Here is a 13,513-nt window from a genome sequence, read left to right on the forward strand (position 1 = left end):
ACTTACAAGGAGGGAAAACAGTACACCTCTCTGAACAGTGTCTGGGAGGCTGTGGTTGCTGCTGCACGCAATGTTGATGGTGAACAGATCAAAACACTGACAGAATCCATGGATGGCAGGCTTTTGAGTGTCCTTGCAAAGAAAGGTGGCTATATTGGTCACTGATTTGTTTTTGTTTTGTTTTTGAATGTCAGAAATGTATATTTGTGAATGTTGAGATGTTATATTGGTTTCACTGGTAAAAATAAATAATTGAAATGGGTATATATTTGTTTTTTGTTAAGTTGCCTAATAATTATGCACAGTAATAGTCACCTGCACACACAGATATCCCCCTAAAATAGCTAAAACTAAAAACAAACTAAAAACTACTTCCAAAAATATTCAGCTTTGATATTAATGAGTTTTTTGGGTTCATTGAGAACATGGTTGTTGTTCAATAATAAAACTAATCCTCAAAAATACAACTTGCCTAATAATTCTGCACTCCCTGTACTAGTTATTACTAGTGATGAGCGGCATAAGCTATATTCGAATTTGCGATATTTCGCTAATTTCTGTCCGAATATTCGCCATAAATTATCAAATTTGAGAATTTGTGATCTCCAGTCATTATTTTCTTGATTGCGAAAATCAGCAATGTAATATATTTGCGCTAAAAATTTGCTATCAACACTAAGGGGTGGGCAACTTTCCTATTGGCTGCTAGGAATGTTGCTAAGTGACGATTTTTGCGATAAATTCACAATAAATTTGCGATAAATTCGCGATTAGAATATTCACAATCAACACTACTCGCAAATACGAATATATAGCACTATATTCTAAATGTTTGCAAATTCTCAAAGTGGCGATATTAGCGATTAAAATTCACAATTCGATTATTTGCGCTCAATACTAGTTATTACTTAAACATCCTTAATAATAATTCTGACCAGAAATAAGGCTTTCAGTGCTGCTTTCTTTTAGTTATGGTAACATAGTAACATAGTACATAAGGCCGAAAAAATAAATTTGTCCATCCAGTTTGGCCTGTTATCCTGCAAAATGATCGAGAGTAAGGCAAAAACAAAAAACCTGTGAGGTAGAAGCCAATTTTCCCCACTTTAGGGGAATAAAAAATTCCTTCCCGACTCCAATCAGGCAATCAGAATAACTCCTGGATTAACGACCCCTCTCTAGTAGCTATAGCCTGTAATTTTATTACGCTCCAGAAATACATCCAGGCCCCTCTTGAATTCCTTTATTGTACTCACCATCAACACCTCCTCAGGCAGAGAGTTCCATAGTCTCACTGCTCTTACCGTAAAGAATCCTTTTCTATGTTTGTGTACAAACCTTCTTTCCTCCAGACGCAGAGGATGTCCCCTCGTCACAGTCACAGTCCTGGGGATAAATAGATGATGGGATAGATCTCTGTACTGACCCCTGATATATCTATACATATTAATTAGATCTCCCCTCAGTCGTCTTTTTCTTAAGTGAATAACCCTAATTTTGATAATCTTTCAGGGTACTGTAGTTGCCCCATTCCAGTTATTACTTTAGTTGCCCTCCTCTGGACCCTCTCCAGCTCTGCTATGTCTGCCTTGTTTACAGGAGACCAGAACTGTACACAGTACTCCATGTGTGGTCTGACTAGCGATTTGTAAAGTGGTAGGACTATGTTCTTATCACGGGCACCTATGCCCCTTCTGATGCAACCCATTATCTTATTGGCCTTGGCAGCAGCTGCCTGACACTGGTTTTTGCAGCTTAGTTTGCTGTTTATTAAAATTCCTAGATCCTTTTCCATGTCAGTGTTACCGAGTTTTTTATCATTTAGTATGTACGGGTGACTTGCATTTTTCCTTCCCATGTGCATAACTTTACATTTGTCAGTGTTAAACCTCATCTGCCACTTATCTGCCCAAGCCTCCAATCTATCCAGATCCCTCTGTAGTAGTATACTGTCCTCTTCAGTGTAAATTACTTTACACAGTTTAGTGTCATCTGCGAAAATTGATACTTTACTATGCAAGCCTTCTACAAGATCATTAATAAATATATTGAAGAGAATAGGGCCCAATACTGACCCCTGATGTACCCCACTAGTGACAGTGACCCAATCTGAGTGTGTACCGTTAATAACCACCCTCTGTTTTCTATCATTGAGCCAGTTACTTACCCACATACAGACATTTTCTCCCAGTCCGAGCATTCTCATTTTATATACTAACCTTTTATGTGGTACAGTGTCAAATGCTTTGGAGAAGTCCAGATATACGACATCCATTGATTCGCCGCTGTCAAGTCTGGAACTTACCTCCTCATAGAAACTGATTAAATTAGTTTGGCATGACCGATCCCTCACGAAGCCATGCTGATAAGGCGTTATTTGCTTATTTCCGTTGAGATGTTCTAAGATAGCATCTCTCAGAAAACCTTCAAACAGTTTACCCACAACAGATGTTAAACTTACCGGCCTATAGTTTCCAGGCTCTGTTTTTGGACCCTTTTTGAATATTGGCACCACATTTGCCATGCGCCAATCCTGTGGGACATTCCCTGTCAGTATAGAGTCCGTAAATATCAGAAATAAGGGTCTGGCTATGACATTACTTAATTTCCTTAGGATACGGGGCTGTATGCCATCCGGTCCTGGCGATTTGTCTATTTTAATCTTTTTAAGTCGCTGATGTACTTCTTCCTGGGTCAGACAGGACACTTTTAATGGGGAATTTATTTTTACATTCTGCATGTCAGTTTATTTTCCTCAGTGAATACATTGGAGAAAAAAATATTTAACAGCTTTGCTTTCTCCTCGTCGCTCTCTGCGACTCCCCCCTCATTACTCTTTAAAGGGCCGACACCTTCAGATTTATACTTTTTAACATTTATATAATTGAAGAACATTTTAGGGTTAGCTTTACTCTCTTTGGCAATTAATCTCTCGGTCTCTAGTTTGGCCGCTTTTATTTGTTTTTTACATGTTCTTTTTTTCCTTATAGTTTTTCAGTGCTTCCGTGCTACCCTCCTGTTTTAGTGATTTATATGCTTTCTTTTTGTCATTTATTGCTTTCTTTGCAGTTTTATTTATCCACATTGGTTTCTTTTTGTTCCTTAACCTTTTATTCCCATATGGTAAGTACCTCTCACAATGAGATTTTAGGATGTTTTTAAAGATATCCCATATTGTGGCTGTATTTGCCTCTCTTAGTTGGCTAAATTTAGCTTTTTTGAAGTTTGGTATTTTTGTTCCTCCCTGTAGAAACGCTCTTTTGAATGATAATTGGAAGGTTATTACTTTATGGTCACTATTTCCCAGGTGTCCACCAATTTGCACGTCTGTTGTTCTGTCACGCCTATTGGTTATCTATGTAACGCACCTAGTTGATCAGTTAGGATCTCAACTGCGGAAGCAATGGACATGCACTATTATCCCACTGCCCTTGTTCTTGGCTGTGGGATTCGCGGTTACTCAGTATGTACCCCAGGCGTCTCTCTCAGTCTTGGGCGGAGAGTTTGGGGTAACAAAATCATTTACCGCTATCCATCTATTTAGTATTACTGCTGGAGAGGAAGGTCTCCCAGTATTACAGGAGTCACAAGTTAGTATAAGCTTGTGCACAGTTCAGAGTTAGTATCTACAGGGAGTGCAGAATTATTAGGCAAGTTGTATTTTTGAGGATTAATTTTATTATTGAACAACAACCATGTTCTCAATGAACCCAAAAAACTCATTAATATCAAAGCTGAATATTTTTGGAAGTAGTTTTTAGTTTGTTTTTAGTTTTAGCTATTTTAGGGGGATATCTGTGTGTGCAGGTGACTATTACTGTGCATAATTATTAGGCAACTTAACAAAAAACAAATATATACCCATTTCAATTATTTATTTTTACCAGTGAAACCAATATAACATCTCAACATTCACAAATATACATTTCTGACTTTCAAAAACAAAACAAAAACAAATCAGTGACCAATATAGCCACCTTTCTTTGCAAGGACACTCAAAAGCCTGCCATCCATGGATTCTGTCAGTGTTTTGATCTGTTCACCATCAACATTGCGTGCAGCAGCAACCACAGCCTCCCAGACACTGTTCAGAGAGGTGTACTGTTTTCCCTCCTTGTAAATCTCACATTTGATGATGGACCACAGGTTCTCAATGGGGTTCAGATCAGGTGAACAAGGAGGCCATGTCATTAGATTTTCTTCTTTTATACCCTTTCTTGCCAGCCACGCTGTGGAGTACTTGGACGCGTGTGATGGAGCATTGTCCTGCATGAAAATCATGTTTTTCTTGAAGGATGCAGACTTCTTCCTGTACCACTGCTTGAAGAAGGTGTCTTCCAGAAACTGGCAGTAGGACTGGGAGTTGAGCTTGACTCCATCCTCAACCCGAAAAGGCCCCACAAGCTCATCTTTGATGATACCAGCCCAAACCAGTACTCCACCTCCACCTTGCTGGCGTCTGAGTCGGACTGGAGCTCTCTGCCCTTTACCAATCCAGCCACGGGCCCATCCATCTGGCCCATCAAGACTCACTCTCATTTCATCAGTCCATAAAACCTTAGAAAAATCAGTCTTGAGATATTTCTTGGCCCAGTCTTGACGTTTCAGCTTGTGTGTCTTGTTCAGTGGTGGTCGTCTTTCAGCCTTTCTTACCTTGGCCATGTCTCTGAGTATTGCACACCTTGTGCTTTTGGGCACTCCAGTGATGTTGCAGCTCTGAAATATGGCCAAACTGGTGGCAAGTGGCATCTTGGCAGCTGCACGCTTGACTTTTCTCAGTTCATGGGCAGTTATTTTGCGCCTTGGTTTTTCCACACGCTTCTTGCGACCCTGTTGACTATTTTGAATGAAACGCTTGATTGTTCGATGATCACGCTTCAGAAACTTTGCAATTTTAAGAGTGCTGCATCCCTCTGCAAGATATCTCACTATTTTTAATTTTCTGAGCCTGTCAAGTCCTTCTTTTGACCCATTTTGCCAAAGGAAAGGAAGTTGCCTAATAATTATGCACACCTAATATAGGGTGTTGATGTCATTAGACCACACCCCTTCTCATTACAGAGATGCACATCACCTAATATGCTTAATTGGTAGTAGGCTTTCGAGCCTATACAGCTTGGAGTAAGACAACATGCATAAAGAGGATGATGTGGTCAAAATACTCATTTGCCTAATAATTCTGCACGCAGTGTAGTATGCAATAGGTTCAGGGTTAGTATATAGCATGTCCTCAGTTTAGTATATTGTATGCCATAGGTTCAGAGCATGTCCACAGTTTAGTATATAGTATGCAGTAGGTTCAGAACATGTCCACAGTTTAGTATATAGTATGCAGTAGGTTCAGAGTTAGTATAGCATGTCCACAGTTTAGTATATAGTATGCAGTAGGTTCAGAGTTAGTATAGCATGTCCACAGTTTAGTATATAATATGCAGTAGGTTCAGATCATGTCCACAGTTTAGTATATAGTGTGCAGTAGGTTCAGAGTTAGTATAGCATGTCCACAGTTTAGTATATAGTATGCAGTAGGTTCAGAGCATGTCCACAGTTTAGTATATAGTATGCAGTAGGTTCAGAGTTGGTTTGGGAGTATCGTCTCACACCAGTCAGGAACCACCCCACTCAGAGTTCCAGGACATTAATCAGAGCAGGTAACAGGCATATACTTGCGGTTAGTTGGTCCTGGCTAGGAAGCCAGCAGTGGGGAAGCCAGTGGCACGAAGGTAGACAGTCCTTCACGCTGTTGTTAGGGATCCAGGTCTGGATATGTGGACAGAGTCCTCAGATGCAGTGGAGCTAGCAGGGTGCGCACTCCATTAGTGGAACACCCTGCTTAGCACCTGTCTTCTATTTAAGGGCCGGACGGTAAGTGGGCGGAGTCACAGGAGGGCCCAGCAGCCACTGCGTTCCACGCTGGAGCGCAAGCCAGCGTAACAACACAGGCGGTCGCTGCGTTCCACGCTGGAACGCAAGCCAGCGTATCATCGCAGACGGCCGGTGCGTTCCACGCTGGAGCGCAAGTCAGCGTATCGTCACAGGGAGCCGCTGTGATCCAGGCTGTACTGTTACAATCATTCCATAATTAGGGTTGAGCGAACCCGAACTGTAAAGTTCGGGTTCGTACCAAACTTTTGGATTTTTGGACCCTGGACCCGAACCCAAACATTTCCGTAAAAGTTTTGGTTTGGGTTCGGTGTTCGGCGCTTTCTTGGCGCCATACTACTTGCCCCAAGAGGCCATCGCAGCCATGCCTACTAATGGCATGGCTGTGATTGTCCAGAGCAGCATGTGACCCAGGCTCTATATAGCGCTGCACGTCACTCTGCTGTTACAAGTGTAGGGAGAGGATGCTGCTGAACTTGTGATTTCAGGGAGAGAATAGGAGAGAATCTAACTCAGCGATCTACCTAGAAATAGTTGTGTGGGTGCAAAACACACATTGTTTTATCCTGCCCTGAGGCTATTGACCAAAAAAAATATAACTTTTAGAATTCTGTTAGTTAGGTGGGTGGCGGCGGCGGCCATTTTATGCATGCTCAATGCACCAGCACTGCATCTGAGGTTTTGGGACATTGCAAATCACCATTTTTTGGGGGCAAACTACAACTTCTGGATTAGTCAGTGTGCAATTTAAGATAGAAATACACCCTTTATTTTCTGGGGTTTTAAAAACAACACTTTATTTTTTCTTCAAAAAACTGTATTTTCTAGATCTGCAAGTGTTAAATTCAAGTGTAATATATACATCTTTCATATTTCTGTTACCAAAAAAAACACAATTTTGGCAATCTACATCATCTTGATTAGTCAGTGTGCAATTTAAGCTAGAAATACACCCATCATTTTCTGGGGTTTGAAAAACACACTTTTATGACAAAAAACACTATTTTCATGCCTTGCAGCATCAGCACGTGTGAAATTACAGGCTTACAGTATATACTGCTGTCAAATTCAGTTGTTAAACAAACACTCGTTTGGGCACAAAAAATTAGTTGGCAGCCTTTGATGCAAAGGTCATTGTGAGAAACACCCTTAATACATTTGGGTTACATTCAGAGATTTTAAATATCGCCATTTGGTGCACCAATATTGAATTCAGGCCTACACTGGTTCAGGCCCTGTGAGATACACCCTCTACATACAGGGCTTTGAATCAGAAATTTGAAATACAGCCATTTGAAATACAGCCATTTTGGGCAAAGAAATATTTACTTCAGGCCTACAGTGGTTCAGACCGTGTGAGATACCCCCCTACATACAGGGTTTTGAATCAGGCATTCGAAATACAGCCATTTTAAATACAGCCATTTTGATCAAAGATATATTTACTTCATGCCTACAGTGGTTCAGACCGTGTGAGATACTCCCTCTACATACAGGGGTTTGATTCAGGGATTTAAAATACAGCCATTTTGTGCAAAGAAATCTTTAATTCAGGCCTACACTGATTCAGGACGTGTGAGATCCCCCCTATACATACAGGGGTTTGATTCAGCCATTTGAAATACAGCCATTTGAAATACAGCCATTTTGGGCAAATAAATATTTACTTTAGGCCTACAGTGGTTCAGACCGTGTGAGATACCCCCCTACATACAGGGGTTTGAATCAGGCATTACAAATACAGCCATTTAAAATACAGCCATTTTGTGCAAAGATATATTTATTTCAGGCCTACAGTGGTTCAGGCCCTTGTCGGGGGGTAATAATTCAATTAAGAATTATTAATTATGGTCATAAAAATAATTAACCATAAAAAATAAAATGTATAAAATTTGTCATGAATTCTTAAAATCATGACCTGGTGAATTGTAGACAAACTGATCGATACAATTCACATCTGAGTCCGAACATTTTCTCAGATAATAAGTTCTTTTGACGTGACATGACGTTAATGATAAAAATGTAGTCCTGCATTATACAATAATACACAGGTATAAAAATATGCTGATTTATTGGTTACAAGGTTATAAACATATATAAGTAAATAAACACAATGATACATGCTAATTAATATATATATATATATATATATATATATATATATATAGCATCAATATAAAGCATTACAAGCTTAACAATACATGTGAGTGGAAATAAATTGTCACATTATAACAAAGCTATTATTAGGTTAGGATATCAAATAGGAACATCATTTATATACATTACTTCTGTTCAGAGAAAACCTCATGATATCAGGATGGGCATGTCTAATCCTAGACATCAATATGGAATGCTAAATACATTCTGCCCCCTCTAACCAACTACACATCACATGACTTCAGGCATGGGCAAATCCATCCAAGGATATAACTTAGAAGAGATAACTGTATCCTTCCACCCCATCCTGGACTATTTTCACACATATAACTTTGGTAAGAATATTAAGACAAATAACAGGGATCTAGGATCTTGCTAGACCACATCTTAAATGGGAAGGACTTTAAAAAGGTCTTTCCTCTGGGAATCCATCACTTAGCTTGGCGAAGAATGTTCTATCAATATATATATATATATATATATATATATATATATATATATAAAAGCAATCATTTAATGCTTTGCTGGATTATGAGTCTAGATTTTTCTGCAGGTAGAATGAAGCCTTACAATATCCTAAGGCTACATCTCAATATGGAGATGATCAATTAATTTAATTATTTATTTATTCGCCAATCTAGATGGTATAATTTCACCCACACTATCAAATTAGTCTTAATAAAATGAAATATCATTTTCTGTGTCTCTTGCCAAGTTCTAATAGGAATCTCACTTCTGCTCCTAGGAAAGCTGGGTGGTCCATCATAGCGCATCTCACCATGGCTTTCATCTTGATAGACCCCTCTAGAGAGCTCAACTTCTCTTCTCGTTTTCGCTACCCCCTTTGTGTGGTTTATGATCACAAACTTATCAGTTAGACACACCTTCCTAGTATGGAACTTTCCAATCATTGTCGGATGGGCGTGACCATTGATAAAAATGTGACATCATAACTTTACCCAGAATGCACTTTTGCTACTGTTGTATTGTCACCTACTGATACCTAGGTGGCACTGCTGTATAAGCTATTTGCATCATAGTATAAAGGGTTAACTTATGTAAGTCTGAATAAAACGTATTCTATACATTTGACCTTAGAAGCTTTAATTCAAAGCTATAGGGATTAATTCTGACACTTGTAGCAATTAGAGACAGACCTCTAGGCGTCTCTCTGAATGTTTCTCATAATGTTGATTTATGGACCATATAGTATGAATGGCCTTGTTTTCTCACAGAGATATCAGTACCTCCTGTCATACCAAAGATGTGATTCATTGTTGCAAAACACACATCTTTACAGACACTCTTTTAGAGACAAATATTCTCCTAATGAGAAATATATATAATATACTGGATACATGTTGTCTTCGTAACATATAACAATATAATATAAACACACATATATATATATATATATATATATATATATATATATACATTACAGACCAAAAGTTTGGACACACCTTCTCATTCAAAGAGTTTTCTTTATTTTCATGACTATGAAAATTGTAGATTCACACTGAAGGCATCAAAACTATGAATTAACACATGTGGAATTATATACATAACAAACAAGTGTGAAACAACTGAAAATGCATATACCTATGAAAAGGCACAACACCCTGTGAGATACCCCCTCTACATACAGGGGTTTGAATCAGGCATTTGAAATACAGCCATTTGAAATACAGCTATTTTGTGCAAAGATATATTTACTTCAGGCCTACAGTGGTTCAGGCCCTGTGAGATACCCCCTCTACATACAGGGGTTTGAATCAGCCATTTGAAATACAGCCATTTGAAATACAGCCATTTTGTGCAAAGATATATTTACTTCAGGTCTACACTGGTTCAGACCGTGTGAAATACCCCCCTACATGCAGGGGTTTGAATCAGGCATTTGAAATACAGACATTTAAAATACAGACATTTTGGGCAAAAATATATTTACTTCAGGCCTACAATAAATGAATAAATAAATAAATAAATATATAAAAGTGTCCAAAAAATTTACGCAATCAAAAAATAAATAAAAAAACACTACATGCCACACTGCAGCGTCTAGCCCCACTGCCAATCAAAGGGATTGTTAAGGAATGGAGAAATAATTAAAAAAATTATCATTATTTTTAAAAAAAAAGAAAACAGAATAAAAATGGAAAAAAGGAGCAAAAATTATTTATATATGGTCAAATGGGGAAAAAAGTTATATATTTCAAAAACATGTGCAGACAAAAAAAGAAAATACACATGGTCATATTGGAAAGGAGGGGAGGGTAAATGGACCTGTCTTTAAGTGGTTAGGTGGCAGGAAAGACATTATTGTTTTAAGAATTTGAAAAACACTTATTTTCTTTGTTTACATTTAGTATACTCCAATACTGTATTATAGATCTTGAAAGATGAAAATGAATTTGTCTGTCATTTATTTTAACTCCTCAAGCAATAGAATATCCATAGGCTGACCCTTGGCAAAAAAAAAACAAAAAAAACGAAATCTTATTATCATTCTGTAATATTTGCCCGATCTATGTATTTAGGTTGACAATTTCATTTGATGTTCTTTTTTATGTACAATATCCTTAGATCAAACAGTCAGTGTAAATTTTAAAAAGAGAAGTGATTGAAAGAATAGGTGAATATTAACATAAAAAGAAAGATTGAGGGGACAAAGTGACAGACATTCCTCTATTTTAATCATGATGTATGAAATAGCATTATCATTAGAAAAGTTTTTAAGATGAAGATTTTGAATGGCTCCAATATTTTACTTGTCTTGCAAACTAACATCAAACAAACTTTGCAGTATATCATATTTAATATTTCTCTCTTTAATTTTTCAGGGCTGGATATCTGACACAAAATATCCCTCTAGAGATTATAAGATACCTTTCCGAAGAAAAGGATTTTCTTCCCTGGCATGCAGCAAGCCGAGCTCTTTATCCTCTAGATAAATTGCTGGACCGAACCGAGGAATACAGTATATTCAGTGTAAAAGATAAAATATTTTCTACTCTGATCCTAAAACCTTGGTTTACTGAGACATACATAATTACATTTTTTTGCTGTTTCTTCAAAGTGGGATCTATAGAGAATGTTATATGTGTATTTTAGGGAAAATATATCAAACTTGCAGGTAAAGTACATATAAGGGAAACAGTAAGAATTAAGTCAACATACGGTGGTGGTTGAAAATTTGTCACACAAGTCTGAAAAATAAAGACAACCAAAGCAAACAATTGGGTCACAAATATTAGACTTGGTCATTTTGGTATTGAGTAGAATGATCACAAGTCTGTAAGTGGCAAACATATGTGAACATTTCAGCTTTCAGTATGACACCACTTGTGCAGTGATAACTGCAACTAAACATTTCTGGTAATTAATAATAAGTCCTGCACATCATCTGCCAGGAATATTGTCCCATTTGTCCCTAGAAAACATCTTCAAGTCTGTTATCTTGATTAGTTTCCTCACATGAACTGCTCACTTCAAGTCCTTCCACAACAATTCTATTGGGTTAAAGGGATTGTGCAGACAGTATATATTGATGACCTATCCTCAGGATAAGTGGTCAATATCTGATCAGTAGGGGTTTGTCATTCAGAAATCCTACCGATCAGCTGTTTGAAGAGGAAGCGGCACTCCATCCGAGGGCTACTCCTTCTTCATTACACTGCCTGTCATCTCAGAAGCACAATGTAATTACAAGTAATCACTCCATTCACTTGAATGGAGCAAATTCTTGTAATTATACTACACCACTGCTGCAAGGGAGACTCGAACGGAGCACCGCCTCCACTTCAGACAGCTGATCGGCAGGGGTCCTAGTTGTCAGACCTCCTCAGATCAGTTATTGATGACCTATTCTGGTCATCAATAAATACTGCTTACAGTCCTTTAAGGTCAGGACTTTGACCTGGATATTCCAAAATGTTAATTTTTCATTTTCTTTAACCATTCTTTGGAAGAACAATTTGAGTGCTTAGTGTCATTGTCACAATCTCCAGCGATTCAGCTTATGTACAGATATCCTGACATTTTCTTCATCAATTTGCTGGTATAATTCATTGTTCAATCATGATGGCAAGCAAACCTAGCCCAGATGCAGCAAAACAGGCCCAAGCCATGATACTACCCCCATCATCATGCTTCAAAGATGGGATTAGGTTTTTAAGCGGAAGTGCAGTTTTTCCCCTCTCCACGTATAACACATGTAAACCAAAAAGTTTTATTTTGATCTCTTTTGTCCACAAAACATTGTGTCAATAGCCTTCTGGCCTGTCCAGGTGATCTTTAGCAAGTTGCAGACCGACAGCAATATTCTTCTTGGAGAGTCGTTGTTGCTTAGTATTGCTGATGGTGAACTCATGAACATTATCATTAGCTAATGTGAGAAAGGCCTTTAGTTACTTAGAGATTACCTTTTGGTTCCTTTGTAACCTTGCAGACCATTACAAGCCTTGCTCTTAGCGATATCTTTGTTGGTGGGCCTCTTGAGGAGTTTGATAATGGTTTTGAGTTTGCTGCATTAGTATACCATCTGTCTGACTGTGGATAGAAAAAATGTTCAAACTCTATAGAGGTGGTTTGGAATTTTTTACAGCCTGAGCATCAACAACTCTTCTTCTGAGGTACTCAACAATCCCCTTTGTTCATGTTATGGTACACTTCTACGAATGTTTGTTATAAAGATCACCTTTTGACAGATCTCTGTTCTTTAAAAAAAAAAAATAGGCTGCCCACTCATACCTGATTTTAATCCCATTGATTAAAACCACCTGACTCTAATTTCACCTTCAAATTATCTGCTGATTCGAAAGATTCACATACATGTACTTTGCCATTTACAAATATGTGGTATTGGACCACTTTCTTCAATAAATAAATGACCAAGTCTAATATTTTTGACTAATTTTTTTATTTGGTTATTTATATCTACTTTTAGGGCTTGTGTGGAAACCTGAAATAAGTTTAGGTCAAATTTATGCAGAGATATAGAAAATTTTAAAACATTAATTAATTCTTTCAATCTATCTTAAAAAGCAATAATTTAAAAAAAAGTTTGCAACTGTAAAATGTGAACACAGATCGTAAGCCTTGACATATACAGTTGCAAGAAAAAGTATGTGAACCCTTTGGAATGATATGGATTTCTGCACAAATTGGTCATAAAATGTGATCTGATCTTCATCTAAGTCACAACAATAGACAATCACAGTCTGCTTAAACTAATAAAACACAAAGAATTAAATGTTACCATGTTTTTATTAAATATACCATGTAAACATTTACAGTGCAGATGGAAAAAGTATGTCAACCCCTAGACTAATGACATCTCCAAGAGCTAATTGGAGTGAGGTGTCAGCCAACTAGAGTCCAATCATTGAGATGAGATTGGAGGTGTTTACAGCTGTCCTGCCCTATAAAAAACACACACCAGTTCTGGTTTGCTTTTCACAAGAAGCATTGC

At 37.8% G+C, this 13,513-nt stretch overlaps 1 protein-coding gene across 1 annotated transcript in view; it reads left to right on the forward strand.

The window, feature by feature from the left end:
* Window positions 1–13,513, forward strand: part of TRHDE (thyrotropin releasing hormone degrading enzyme) — a 1,599,235-nt gene that overhangs the window by 1,342,641 nt on the left and 243,081 nt on the right. The window contains exon 13 of the mRNA XM_040410016.1: window positions 10,884–11,031. Within this exon, the coding sequence (XP_040265950.1) occupies window positions 10,884–11,031 (148 nt within the window). The remainder of the gene's footprint in view (window positions 1–10,883; window positions 11,032–13,513) is intronic.

This window comes from Bufo bufo, chromosome 1 (genome assembly GCF_905171765.1).
Source record: "Bufo bufo chromosome 1, aBufBuf1.1, whole genome shotgun sequence".
In the NCBI taxonomy this organism is placed as follows: domain Eukaryota; kingdom Metazoa; phylum Chordata; class Amphibia; order Anura; family Bufonidae; genus Bufo; species Bufo bufo.